Source organism: Copadichromis virginalis, linkage group LG18 (assembly GCF_057382275.1).
Source record: "Copadichromis virginalis isolate Kocher_CV1m ecotype Utaka linkage group LG18, C_Virginalis_male_GT1.1, whole genome shotgun sequence".
In the NCBI taxonomy this organism is placed as follows: domain Eukaryota; kingdom Metazoa; phylum Chordata; class Actinopteri; order Cichliformes; family Cichlidae; genus Copadichromis; species Copadichromis virginalis.
The window spans coordinates 21,944,385-21,959,142 of NC_140635.1; the positions used below are offsets into that span (position 1 = coordinate 21,944,385).

The window sequence follows — 14,758 nt, forward strand, 5'->3', positions numbered from 1 at the left end:
CCCTCTGTGTGGTTCTCTGCATCGATGTGAGCGAATGCCACAAAGGTGGAAATTTCAAGTGATGCAAAATCAAATCAACTCATCATCTGATTTCACTTTTAGCAGGGATTTCTTAGGTGAAGAGGACAGCTTATAGTCATTACAGCTGTCTTCTTCTCAAGGGTTCAGGCAATCAAGATAACAATTCTGGAGCAGCTCCGTGGAGAGCAATATATGACATGTTGAAGGTTGCATTAATTATGCTCAAGGCGATTTTCATGAGATCGCGTGTATTATCTGGGTCAGAAATGATAGTGGTGCTTTTGAATGACACCTATATAATCTCACATAAAGACCTGTGCTTCCTAGTGCATGTAGTTCCCGAGCACCTAACAGGAAGATGTTTGCACACTTTATAATTTAAATCTCACCATAGTTAGCCCTGCTGTGTTCCACATGTCAGATACCTTGCAGCTAACACAGCTGGTGCACAGCTTTCCTGCTTCCTCTTGACTTTCAAGAAGTAGCCTGTATTTGGACAGGTTTAAAAGCAAATGGGGGAAGTTGGATGTGGATAGGTTCCATGAGCTCCATCTATCTATCAATGGTGGACTTGTAGTAGCCCCTCAGCCACTGATGCGGTCAGAGGTTCCAACTCTGGGCTCACAGACACCTTATTGGTGCATAAGAGTTATCAGTTTTTTGGTTTCTGTGCAAATTATCCAGGAAACCCCACTAAGACCTGCACTACTGTAGCCAGCATGTAAGTCAGTATTCCCTGAATTTGTCCAAGGGTCTAACTTGTGGTCATTGTTTACTCAGAAGCAGACAGCAGGAGGAATTGGTATCAACAGGAGCCCAAAACAGTTTCACATTACATAAGTTACCCAACAGAGAGCGAGATGGGTGTTTTATGTAACTGTGGACAGTCTAAGGGTTTCTATCTGAACATATGTGTCTTATTTATGTTGATTTAGGCTTTAAAAACAGTGTTGTGTGATTTGTACTTCCTATGACCCAGGGGCGATTCTAGGATCAGAGCTTTGGGGGTGCTGAGCACTGCCCAGCCAGGCAAGATAAACTTTACTCGTCACGATGAGACTTCTTCCCTGTCTCTGTCAGTCCCTGCATCCTTAAATGTCTCCAGTTGTCCTGAGTTCTCTCTGACTGTCTCCTTGGTGCATTTAAACCCCTGTTCCTCCCTGTCCTCGTCCTCCGTTGTCTTCGTTTCCGTTATCAGTCATCATAATTTTACCATCTCTGTGCAAGTCTGCAAATTTCTTTATTAAATCATAAGATTCTTAAATTCATCAAGTCTCTCTGTGCCTGGGTCCTCGTCACAAAACATGACATCACTGTTTTGTACATTTTAACACAATTGAATCCCCACATTTGTAAAAGAAAAGCAAAACACTTTTTAAAAGTCTGTAACAAAACCATCAAATCTGATCAAGGTTATTTAAATGCTGCAAATGAAGAATGGACTGCAATTTTAAAAAAAATACATATCCTAACCTTAATTACTGGGGGAAAATTATGCTCATAGTAAATGAGAAGTAAACTGAGTGGATTTTTTGGACAGAGGTTCACTTTTAATGTGTATGTATAATACAATACAGATATATAAAAATACACTCCAAAAATAGAGTCCTTGAAATGTACAAATGTACAAAATATTGATAAAAAAAATTATAATAATGGAGGCAACTTTTCCTATGGTACAATGTATACAATGTATGAAAAGATCTTTACTGCAGATACTACTATGGTTCTGCAGATTTATTTTTATTTTATTTTAACCTATGTGGCCTCACCTTGAGGTTGGCAAATCTGTCTATCACTTTTGGTGGTCAAGTCTCTCAAGCAGTTTAACAGTTTCTGTTGTGCCTGTCACTGTTCCCTCTCTGTTTCCTTACCTGGTTCTTCCTGACCTTGTACTTTCTCCTCATGTTCCCCTCTTTCCTCTCTCCCTCTTTGGACTCACAATCATACACAAATAGATTATATTCAATTAGATAAAAAAAATTACATTAATATGAAAAAAAATATTATTAAGATCACTAATAAAAAAGTCCTATCTCCGTGTACTTTCAACCAAAAGGCAAATAACCAAACCACATGAACATCTAATAAAATATCTAAATATTGAAACACTGATCCAACATTATTCTTGATTGACGGATCATTTGTTCTTACACGTTTACCTGAATGTGGCTCCTGGGTTTAATATAGGCACATATGACAAAATAAGCAGCTTCTCTCATTCTATTTCAAACAGGACAGTGGCAACAACAGTAGGCTAAAACAATTTTAAGTTTTAGATTTTAAATAGGCTGTATAAATTTCAATGGGAGCAACAGGGCGGTCAGAGCAGGACGGATTGTAGGGTAGCAAATATCGTGGGGAAAACACATGGGGTGGCTGTAGCTCAGGTGGCAGAGCAGGTCAGCCACTAATCAGAAGGTGGTTCGATCCCAGGCTGCCTCCTGGCTGCATGCCAAATATCCTTGGGCAAGATACTAACTCCATGTCTGCCTACTGGTGGTGGTCAGAGGGCCCGGTGGCGCCAGTGTCCGGCAGCCTCGCCTCTGTCAGTGCGCCCCAGAGCAGCTGTGGCTACAATGTAGCTTGCCATTGCCAGTGTGTGAATGTGTGGGTGAATGACTGAATGTAGTGTAAAGCGCTTTGGGGTCCTTAGGGACTAGTAAAGCGCTATACAAATGCAGGCCATTTTTTTTTACCATGTTTAGGTTACCTGGGTGTAATGTTTTTCAGCTAAAAAGAAACATGGTGTGACTCCTACCTAACTATATAAAGAGTAACTGAAGGTTAAATGCAGCTAATATGTCCCGTTTTAAGCCAGGCACTTAAACCTCCGCTCTGCTATGTCTCAGCCAACATCCTCTGGCAGCGCTAGAGCCAGAGCAGGGGAGAGCCGAGCTGGAACAAACCATTTTGGGAGAGGGGGGGGGGGGGGATATCTATACTTTTGTTGTTAAAATGTTACGTCTCAACCAAGTACTGTCTGCTTTTTATATTTTTAGTAGTGTGTCACACAAACAGCAAATATTGTCAGAAAGGTAAGAAATCTTTGGGGGTGCTTTGATTCATTTTGGGGGTGCTGAAACACCCCCCCAAAATGGGCTAAAATCGCCCCTGCTATGACCGTACATCCTCATGATGGTTTGATCTTTTCAGGTTATAGCAGCTGATGAGGAACAACAAATGACATAATTCACCTGCATTTGCATTTATTTAAACAGAACTGGAAGAAAATGTGGGAATTTTGAAGTGCACAGAAGAGCCACACAGCTCTGCAGTGTATCACAGAATGGGCGGGGACACAGAAACACTGACTTTTCAGCATAACTGTGATTAGCAGCACATTAGCAGCCCCATGCATATGCACATTGACATTTTATTTTAGTCGTTTTTATTTTATTTTGTGTGATTACGGTGCCAGCGTTCCCTATAAACTATGCAAAGTGGTTACAACTCTTGCATTGTGCATACTGCTTGTTGGTGTATAATTACACCCTTTGCAATACCTACACTTAACACACAAAGCATACAATGCAAACACCCTGGGCCAGCACTGAGTGATGTGACTCCGTCACTTCCCTGCTGCCCTGTTATGTTTCAGGTTTTGTGCTTTGCAAGCTACTGGATTTCCTTTGTGATCAGTTAACTATGTATCTATGCCCATGTGGCGCACATGGCGCACACTGACATATGCGCACCGATTACCGACTAACTGGATAATCCCATTACCAGACACATAATTACAGAGTCTACAGCTGCGAGCAGTGACCGTGAATATGAATATGAGGGCAGAGGTCACGCCGATCGGGCCACAGACGTGCATACGACTGCAGTATCGTTCTGTCTGGTCATCTGATTGCTGTGACTGAAGGGTGTCGGCTCCTTTAAGAAAACGGAACTGAAGCCTCGGCTTTTGACGCTGCTCAGGATGTGGGCAGGAAACGCCATGCAAGAGCAGTGAAGCGATCACGCTTCACGGCCGCCGTTGCACAATACAGCGCTATCAAAAATGTGTCTTAATTGAGCCCGCTGATGCCCAGGAGCGGCCATTCTCCCCGGATCCGTGCTCCGCGGCCCTTACAGCGCACGAGAGGGCGATTTGCCGGCGTGGGATTTGAATCCTATCCAAGCCAGAGGGCACTCTTCTCAGCCTGCTCGGCTTGAAAACATCGGGGCTGGCCAGCGGGTGGCAGAGAGAGGAGGCTTCGTCGCGGAAAAGGAGGTGTCTGCCTTTTCTTTTTTAAGAATATATATACATATACCTCTCCGCGGCCATGAGGGAGTACAAAGTGGTTGTTTTGGGGTCGGGCGGAGTCGGCAAATCCGCGCTCACGGTCCAGTTCGTGACGGGCTCCTTCATCGAAAAGTACGACCCCACCATAGAGGATTTCTACAGGAAGGAGATCGAGGTGGACTCGTCCCCGTCTGTGCTGGAGATCCTGGACACGGCGGGGACCGAGCAGTTCGCCTCCATGCGAGACCTGTACATCAAGAACGGCCAGGGCTTTATTCTGGTCTACAGCCTGGTGAACCAGCAGAGCTTTCAGGACATCAAGCCCATGAGAGACCAGATCATCCGAGTAAAGAGGTACGAGAGGGTACCCATGATCCTGGTGGGAAACAAGGTGGACCTGGAGGGGGAGAGAGAGGTGTCTTCCGGGGAGGGCAAGGCTCTGGCCCAAGAGTGGAACTGCCCGTTTATGGAAACTTCAGCCAAAAATAAAGGATCAGTCGACGAACTGTTTGCAGAGATAGTCAGACAGATGAACTATACAAATGTCCCCAGCGGTGGAGGCAAGTGCTGTTCATGTGTCGTGCTCTAAAAGACAAACAAACAAACAAACAGAAACTGTGCATCCGGGCTGTTTGAGCTTTCAAAGTTGTCCTGCAGGCTTTCTTTTTTGTTTTGTTTTTGCAAAAGTATTCTCTCTCCTCACACTGTTGTCTTATTGTTGCACACAAACACACACAGACACACACACAAAATCCACGACAACAATCAAATATGTATCATATTCTGGAAAAGTGTTTACATGAAAAAGTACTTGAATGTTTGGGGATTTTTTTATAGCTTTGTATATGACACTTCTCTGGAAATGTGCCTCAGTGGGGATGTCTTATTGTGAAACCTAAGAGACACGTGATTTCTGGTTATTTTTGTGTTTTTTTTCTTCTTTTCAGTTGTACTGTTTATATCTTCTGGGCTAGGGTCTTCTGTCTTGGAGACTGGTTGTTCTTGTGTTTTGGGGCTACTACACCAAATCCCTAGGCTTAAATGGGATTGTTTACCTTTAGGGTCTTTTGGTCTTTTGAAAGGCCTGAAAGTGTAAAAAAAAAATACAAATCTGATTAAATTATCAGTCACCGCTCAAGCCTTGGACAGGTTGCTCGAATCAATGTCCCGTTATCTCTCCAGACAGTAAAGCGTGATCCCAGAGGCACAGACCCACCCGCTAATACTGAAGCCGTGGACTGTGGTGGAGTTCTTTTGCCAGCAATTTTTTATTTGTTTTCTCCCCCCCCCCCCTTGTCTCTGGTTTGGTGAAAATGGATTTATCGTGGAACTTGCACTTAGCTGACGGTGTCCCTCCCCAGTGTGCACAAACAAGGACCTTAGTGCATTGCTGTCGCTGCATGGGGGACGCCGTGACCCCGTGTCAAGTGCCTTCCTAAGAAATCTGTGACTGTGCCAACTCATGAGCCCTACTTCCTCTGCAGTGAGTCATGATGGCAATCAGAACTTTTCTAGCAGTTTTCAATTTACAGTCTAGTTTCACTTGTGCTGAGAATGGGAGGCGCTTCTTCCTACTTGACTGTAAGGAAGCTTCGCTTGTCCTCGACCTGCTGTCCAAAGGGTCAGATTCAGGCCGTTTCTTGAGGTACTACTCCAAGAAGAACAACAGAATAACTTTACCTACTGCAATTCTGGTTCAGTGAATGGAAGCCATGTCTGTATGTATTATCTAGCTGTTTTGTTTAGTTTTTTTCCCTTTCTAAAATGTGACATTCTTTGACTTACCATAATTGTATTTCTCTCTTTGGACAAATCTGCCAATCCAGCTGTCAGTTTGGAAGACTTGTAATACAAAACAGATTTTACGTAACGCTGTGTGCTGTGCCCGTCTGTGCTGAGGATATGTATATGCGTTATACTTTCGGGGTGTTTTCAATTTGACTCTCACTGTAAACAACTTTAGGGCTGAAACAGGTAGTTGATTAATCCATAAGCAACCGACTGATAATCACAAATCACTGATAACATATGAACTGTGTAGTGGTGCACGGAAATGGGTATAGGATGAGCTGTAAAATAAATAAGAACATGATGCTATGATTTGCTAATCATTTAAAAAAAAAAAGTAAATTAAAAGTAAAGCAAAGACAAGTGAAACAGAATTTGAATTTTATGTGGATAAAGCAATAATTTTCCACTTGGAATTTGATGCCAGCTGGTTACAAAAAAGTTGTGACTGTGTTGCATCACCTCTTTCTTTTCTTTTTCTTTTTTAACACTTTTAAGTGTTTGGCAACCAGAGAAGACAAAATGTTTCATCGTGCTTGCTTGATATGAGAATTAAGCAGTTAAGTGCCAACTTTGTCATATATTATTTTATATGCTGCCAGATGTTTTGTCTGGACTAAAGGAAGGCCAGGTTTGGCATCCATACTCCTACCACAATCACTGGTGATGGATTTCAGAACATGTTTCTGAGCTCACGCGGTCGCTTCTGCTGCAGAATGTTCTGTATTAAAATGCAGTGCCTCCTGCGGGCCTGAAAATAACAGCCATTCAATAATTGTTTCCAACACTGACGCACGTGCAGACGTTTCTTTTTTTTCCAGATTCTCAGAGTCTTTTAGCAACGCACAGCTTTTCCAGTTTTTTGTTGTTTCTATCACTTAACTAACACACACACAAACAAACATACATACATACATATATATACGTATAATTACGTGCAACATTTTAGAACTTGTCTTTGTACTATTTGCACATATAACAGTGTTTAAATGATTTGCAAATGAGTGCATTGTGCTTTTATTTACATTTTACAGCAATTTAAAAAGGAACTCGCAGTGACCGTGGGATTCAGTGGGATGTGCAAAGGGGATATCTTTCAGTTTTGTTGCTTTGTGTTGGTCACACAAAGCAAGTGATTTAAGGATGTCAGTGAATCTGTCAAGCATATTTTTCAGTGCTTTTGGATTTTTATACATATCAATAAAATATTGATTTACAGTATAAACAATCATTAGCTGCACCTCTTAAGCTTTTCTACTATTATTTTCCATGTTAAACAACTGTAACCTTTCTTTGTATTTATACAATGTGTGATTATGTATTTTATTAGGTACACTTTACAAGGATTAGGATGGGCCCTCTTTTACTTTCAGAACAGCTTTAATTCTCCATGGCAAAAAACTTCTCGAACCATTGCTCAGAGATGGTCCATGTTGACATGAGAGCATCACACAGTTGCTGCAGATTTGTCGGCTGCACATCAATATTGTGGATCTCTTGTTCTGGAAGACAGTGAGCACTCTTTGTGTCAGTATCCAACCTAAATCAACCATACATGCTCAAGACTGACATTTGGTAAGTCTTTCTCAGTCTGCCCAATGAGCTGTTGTAATAAGTGTCCAGAAACCACAAAGCTTCATGGTCTAATTAGGAAAACAAATTTGAGAATGTGACTGCAGTATTCAGGTTCTATTGAAAGAAAATGTTCCCTTTTGTAAAAATACTTACTGTTCGCTGTTGCTGCCTCTGTCATCAGAATCTGGGCCACTAAAGCATTTACTTATAATTCACAAAATGCAGTCCTGTAGTTCTTCTGAAGTTTACGAACAGTTCATGTTCATCTCAGTGATTATTTATAAATAAGTGGTTCATGTTTTTTTTTTAATAATGACTGTAAAAATGTTGCTTTAAAATGAGTTATGACTCAATTCAGCCAATCAGAACAGGAACACAAAAGAATGTGAACTTACTGTAAAAATGGCAACTAAGATCAATCTGATAATAATTTCATCAGGTTTTTCTATATTCACTTTTTTATATTAAAAGAACAACACAAAAATCAGTCCAAGGTGAGGAGTCAGACTGATTTAGTGTAATACCTTGCATCACTACTAAGTGATTTTCTTACACATATTTAACTCTCTTATTTCTTTCATATGTGTAAAATACTCCAGCTAAAGCCCCTCACGGCCTGTTAGAGGGACTTCATTAGTATATATTATATAAGTAAAAGCTTCATACTTCTATACATCTAATGGAAGCAGACATTTTACTCGCTTTTATTTATGTAAAAGCTGGAGTTTAACTCTTCAGCTGGAAATCACTGTATAAAATAAGTACTCAATGTTAAGTGAATCCAAGGGGTCACAGTCATCTTGGTTTGTAAGCACTTATAAAACAAGCAGCGTATGTACAGCTGTTGAAGAGTTTTCCTCAGAACAACTCCAATATTTTAAAGGCCCAACATGGTCATATTGTTCCACATGTTATGTAAATGTGCAAAATTAAAGACCAGTGTGTATGGATGGCAGATGGCTGCCCCTCCCTGAGCCTGGTTCTGCTGGAGGCTTCTTCCTGTTAAAAGGTAGTGTTTCCTTCCCAGCTTGCTCATAGGGGGTCATATTATTGTTGGGGTTTTCTTGTATTATTGCAGGGTCTTTAAGCTACAGTATAAAGAACCTTACAACTAAGTGCACCAATCCCAGTTATAACAATATTTATGGTTTATGGTTATGGTAAAACCTCAGATGATGAAGTAACGAGTTAACACGGGGCAGATTTTAGTGGCGTTACAATGGGAGAAGCAGTCTGAGGTGTTTTCCCATCTTGCCATAATTCTCAGATTAGTTACACACCTGCAGGGATTTAGTCACATGACCTGGCAGGTTTATCAGTCTGGTGGACTATACAATCCACTATGCATAAATGCCTGAAACAGAAACTTGACAATGCTGCAAATACAGGTTGCCACAGTCAAATCACATTTGTTTTTGCTTATCTGACTGTGTATAAATTATATAAAGCTAAAATAACAAATACACTGTTCCAGCTGTTGAAGTACAACCCAGAGCTGGAGGTTTGCCTAAACCCTGACACCATTTCTTACTGCTGTTGCACAAGCACACTCTTCATCCTCAATTTCACAAGCTGCCTGGCAAAGTAAAATAAATGTAGTACATGCAAGCTCACTTTATCTCCTGCAAGTTCTACAGCTGAAGGTTATGAGCTGACACATATGTTGGGCTTTTTTTGGCATGTAGAATGACAGGAAGGGTGGATGAACTGTTGCTTCCTGTGCAGATTCACCTCAGATCTATGAAATGCTGAAAAAGGCAATCAGTTCCATTTTGTTATTTAGAAATAGTAGCTTATTGTCACACTCTGTTCCCCCCTAGGTGCACACAAAGCACACACAGGGCATGACCTCAGTTTTGTAATGTTCCAAGAAATATGTTTTACATCATTATCAAACCAAACCAAAATAGAGAAGTAAGCAGAGTAAAGGGCTGGGGCATGGGTGGAAACATTGCACTTGTGTGACTGGGGTGTCTGAATTGTGCAGTGCTTTCTGTGATTTGATATGAGAAGAAGTTGGTACGATCATATGACACCAATTTGCTGTTATCGTGGTTGGTTATCGGTAAGCTGTTTGGAAACACTCATCTGGATCAATTAAACCACCTTCCAGCCACTGCAAACACTCCTTCCTGGAAACACTGCAAATACCTTACAGTATCTGAATGAAGGGCTATAATGTCTGTATTATTGTTAAACCACTGAATCACATAAACTTGAATCACTGTGACAAATGAGACACAGACACACACTTTCAGAGTGAGCCCAGTTAGTTTGCTTTCATGTCTTCTCCTGTTTTTCAATGGTATTCTGTTTAGTGTTTTTATGGATAGCTTACAGTGACAACAGTTCTCACATTTCAGCATAAAGATTAAAGAAAATACAATTTTATATCTTTATGTCCTGAACTTTAATTTAGATAATTTTTTTGCATGTTAGGATTGATTGTGAAGTATTCACAGCTCTTCACTTGTTCTACATTTTGTCATTTTACAGACTTATTCCAAAACTGATTAAATTCATTTTTCACATCAAAACTCTACACATAAACCCCCAAAAACAGGTTTGCTTTCATTTCTTGCAAGTTTATTAAAAGTATACATGTACATAACTATTCACACTCAAAATTGAGCTGAGGTGCATCCTGTTTCCGATGATCACTTGTGAGATGTGTCTACAACTTGACTGGAGTCTATCTGTGGCAAATTCAGTTGATTGGACATGATTTGGAAAGGCACACACCTGTTTATATAGGGGCCCGCAGTTCACAGTGCATGTCAGATCACAAACTACTCCAAGGAATTGTCTGTAGACCTCCGAGGCAGGATTTTATTGATGCACAGATCTGGGGAAGAGTACAGAAAACATTCTACAGCATGACCATGAGAAACAAAATTCTCTGGTCTGATGAAACAAAGACTGAGCTATTTAGCCTGAATGCCAGAAAGCAGCTAGAGTCAAAAGTCATATCTAGAAGAAGCCATGCACTACTCATCTCGTGGCCAATACCATAACTGCAGCGATGCATGGTGCTGGCAGCATCACGATGTGCTGTTTGGTTTTCAGGAGCAGGAACTGAGAGACTAGTCAAGGTAGAGCAAAAGATTAGTGGAGCAATGTACAGAGACATCTTTGATGACAACCTGCTCCAGAGTTCTCTGGATCTCGAAGGTTCATCTTCCAACAGGAGAACAACAACAAAACAAAAGAATAGCTGTAGGAGCACTCTATGTATGTGCTTGTGCGGACCAATTAGATCCCAGACTTAAACGCTATTGAACATCTCTGGAGAGCTCTAAAAATCGTCCATCCAACCTGATGGAGCTTGAATAGTTCTGCAAAGAAGGAGAAGCTGCCCAATAATAGGTGTGCCCAGCTTGCAGCATCATACTCAGAAAGACTTGAGGCAGTATAATTGCTGCCAAAAGTGCTTAAACAAATTATTGAGCAAAGGCTGTAAATACTTATGAAAATGTTCTTTTTTGTTTTTATATTTTTAATAAATTTGCAAGAATTCAAGAAAACATTTCTCATGTTGTCGTTTTGGGGTATTTTGTGTAGAATTTTGAGGTGAAAAATGAATTGAGCCCATTTTGAAATAAGGCTTTAAAAAATGTGGAACAAGTGATGCACTGTGAGTACTTTCTGGATGCACTGTACCAATCTCACATCCGCCTGTAAGATTGAGCTGGTTAGATAAGCGGAGCATCATAACTTCACACAAGAAGAAACTAAACAAAAAGTCCACTAAATCCCATTTTCTTTGTTTAATTGGAAAATGGAAATATAAAAACTTTTGTACAAAGGGATTTTTGAGCAAGTTAATCATTTTGGGCTCAAGAGCTTAACTCTAAGGCTAATATGTAAACAGCTGATCGCACTCACTCATTTATTGTATTAATGTTATGGAAGTTCAGAAATGCTTGACAAAAAAAAATCATGCTCATATATCAGACATCTTTAATTTATTTTCTTTATTTTCACACTTTTAGATTGTCCATCCATCCATCCATCCATCCATCCATTTTCATCCGCTTTGTCCGGGGCCGGGTCGCGGGGGCAGCAGCCTAAGCAAAGAGGCCCAGACCTCCCTCTCCCCAGCCACCTCCTCCAGCTTATCCGGGGGAATACCAAGGCGTTCCCAGGCCAGCCGAGAGATATAATCTCTCCAGCGTCTTCCCCGGGGCCTCCTCCCGGTGGGACATGCCTGGAACACCTCACCCAGGAGGCGCCCAGGGGGCATCCTTGTCAGATGCCCGAACCACCTCAGCTGGCTCCTTTCGATGTGGAGCAGCAGCTGCTCTACTCTGAGCCCCTCCCGGATGGCCGAACTTCTCACCCTATCTCTAAGGGAGAGGCCAGCCACCCTTCGGAGGAAGCTCATTTCCGGAGTCGCACAGGCTAACCAAGCCCGATAGGACTCCTTCAGCCTGGTGGCTCCCTTCACCTCTGGTGTCCACCATTTGGTTCGGGGATTACCACCACGGCAGGCACCAACCACCTTGCGGCCGCAGCTCAATGCAGCAGCTTCGGCAATGGAGACGCTGAACATGGTCCATTCGGACTCAATGTCCCCAGTCTCCCTCGGAATGCTGTTGAAGCTCTGCCGGAGGTGTGCGTTGAAGATCTCGCGGACTGGGGCCTCTGCTAGACGTTCCCAGCACACCCTCACTACGCGTTTAGGTGCACCAGGTCTGTCCAGCGTCTTCCCCCGCCACCTGATCCAACTCACCACCAGGTGGTGATCAGTTGACAGCTCAGCCCCTCTCTTTACCCGAGTGTCCAGAACATATGGTCGCAGGTCTGCTGATACGATTACAAAATCGATCATCGACCTACGGCCTAGAGCATCCTGGTGCCACGTGCACTTATGGACACTCTTATGTTCGAACAGGGTGTTCGTTATGGCCAAACTGTGATTAGCACAGAAGTCCAATAACAGAGCACCGCTCGGGTTCAGATCAGGGAGGCCGTTCCTCCCAATCACGCCCCTCCAGGTCTCGCTGTCGTTACCCACGTGAGCATTGAAGTCTCCCAGCAGGACAACAGAGTCTCCAGGTGGAGCACCCTCCAGCACCCCCCCCCCCAGGGACTCTAAGAAGGCTGGGTACTCTGAACTGCCACTCGGCGCATAAGCGCAGATGACAGTCAGGACCCGTTCCCCGACCCTAAGGCGCAGGGAACAAACCCTCTCGTCCACCGGGAAAAACCCCAACGTACCGGCAGCAAGCCGAGGGGATATTAGGATACCCACCCCAGCCCGCCGCCTCTCACCAGGGGCAACTCCAGACTGAGACAGAGTCCAGCCCCTCTCCAGGAGACTGGTTCCAGAGCCCAAGCCATGTGTAGAGGTGAGCCCGACTATATGTAGCCGGTACCTCTCAACCTCACGCACTAACTCAGGTTCCTTCCCCACCAGAGAGGTGACATTCCATGTCCCTATTGCCAGTCTTGGCAGCCGGGGGTCAGTCCGCCAGGGCTTCCGCTCCTGGCCGCCACCCGGCACACAATGCACCCGACCCCTATGGCGCCTCCTGCGGGTGGTGGGCCTGCGGGAGGATGGGCCCATGTCTCCTCTTCGGGCTGTGCCCGGCCGGGCCCCATGGACTAAGGCCCGGCCACCAGACGCTCACCCTCGGGCACCCTCCCCGGGCCTGGCTCCAGGGCGGGGCCCCGGTAACCCTATCCCGGGCAAGGTAAACTGTTCCCTCGATGTCCTTTTCATAAGGGTCTTATGAATCGCTCTTTTAGATTGTTTTTTACCTAAATGTAAAGATGTAAATGTAGCTGTGAGCGGAGATCTTCAAATATCCTCTGAACTGTGTTTCAATATCTTACAGTTTGATTACATTTGCATTTTCATTAGAATTTCTCTATGTGGCTAGACTGTCACGACATGTGCTGCACTAATTTACACCCCTCCTCAGCACAGTCATCCCCTGGCTTCGTCTAGTGCCGTCATCAGATCAAAGATCTCAGTATTTCAACATCAATGTGTTTATGATGCATGCTTATATCCTGAACTGCAACATGTACATGCCTAACGTTAAATAGACATGGACGAACATGCAACAAGCAGGAGGCAGCAGGTTCAGGCAAAAGCAAATTAACCGCATTTGTACTTTCAAAGGAGACGATGCACAAAGAGTCTGAAACAGCTGGCAGACAATCAAAGTAAAAAAAACCAAAAAATCAAACAAAAACAGGTAATACAGCAGGTGAGAGTAATTTCAAATACTCACAGCAGCAAAGAGCAGGTAAAACCCCTAAGGGTGAAACAGACAATCACAAAGGAAAAACAACTGTCAGACATGCATAAAGACCGTGATTAACAAAATAAAACAGGTTACTCATTCAGAAACACAAACAGCACACATCGGCACATAAAGGAAAGGTTAAGCACATGATTAAATAAGACCCAAAAACTCACCATGGTGAGTGTCCAACTAGAGTTATTATGTTTTGATAAAGCTAATAGTATTCAGATAATATTAACAGCCTGTAAATGAGCCCACGGTGATGGATCATAAAACAACCTGTGTCTGTGTCTGTAGCTCGACTGAGCATTCAAGCAGCTCTGAACTGGTTTTATTAGTAATTTATTAATTTAACAAGTTCCTGTTTCCGACATTTATTTTTGGTTACAAAATTGCTGTAAAATGGAAAAAGTCAAAAATGCAACATCAACCTTCATGGTTTCTTAGTTTGTTGCATATTTGTCATACTTACCTGTTTAAAATGATTATGTTTCATATTTAATATTAGACGAAGATAACTCTACTAAATACAAAATGCAGTTTTTAAATGATAAAATGTGGCAAATATTCAAAAAACTAAGAAATCGGGGAGGTCCAAATACTTTTTGTATTTTTGTGTGATCTCTCAATTAAGGTGAGCAGTTGATTTAATGGTGCCTCACATGGTGCAGCAGTCTTTAGCCTTCCTCTCTTTTCTTTAGCAAGACCAGTGATAACATTACTCTTGACTTACAGTAAAATGTTTAGCAAATACAATGTTTGAAAAGACAGAACTGACATCGGCTCAGTAAATGTATCTGAAAAATAGAGTAACAAACATCAGACAACATAAAGGTGGCTCAGTATTACTGTGTGATGTGTTGGAAGAGTGCATTGTTGAAAT

At 42.5% G+C, this 14,758-nt stretch overlaps 1 protein-coding gene across 1 annotated transcript; it reads left to right on the plus strand.

The window, feature by feature from the left end:
• Positions 1–3,514: 3,514 nt before the first annotated feature.
• On the plus strand, positions 3,515–7,272 carry LOC146687789 (ras-related protein Rap-2b-like). The gene has a single exon (XM_085438901.1). It carries the CDS (start codon positions 4,296–4,298, stop codon positions 4,842–4,844), a length of 549 nt encoding a protein of 182 aa, XP_085295027.1. The 5' UTR covers positions 3,515–4,295; the 3' UTR covers positions 4,845–7,272.
• The last annotated feature ends 7,486 nt before the right edge of the window (positions 7,273–14,758 follow it).

What these genes read in the sequence shown, in the direction of transcription:
- LOC146687789 (XM_085438901.1), top strand. Translation starts at nt 4,296, where the DNA reads ATGAGGGAGTACAAAGTGGTTGTTTTGGGGTCGGGCGGAGTCGGCAAA.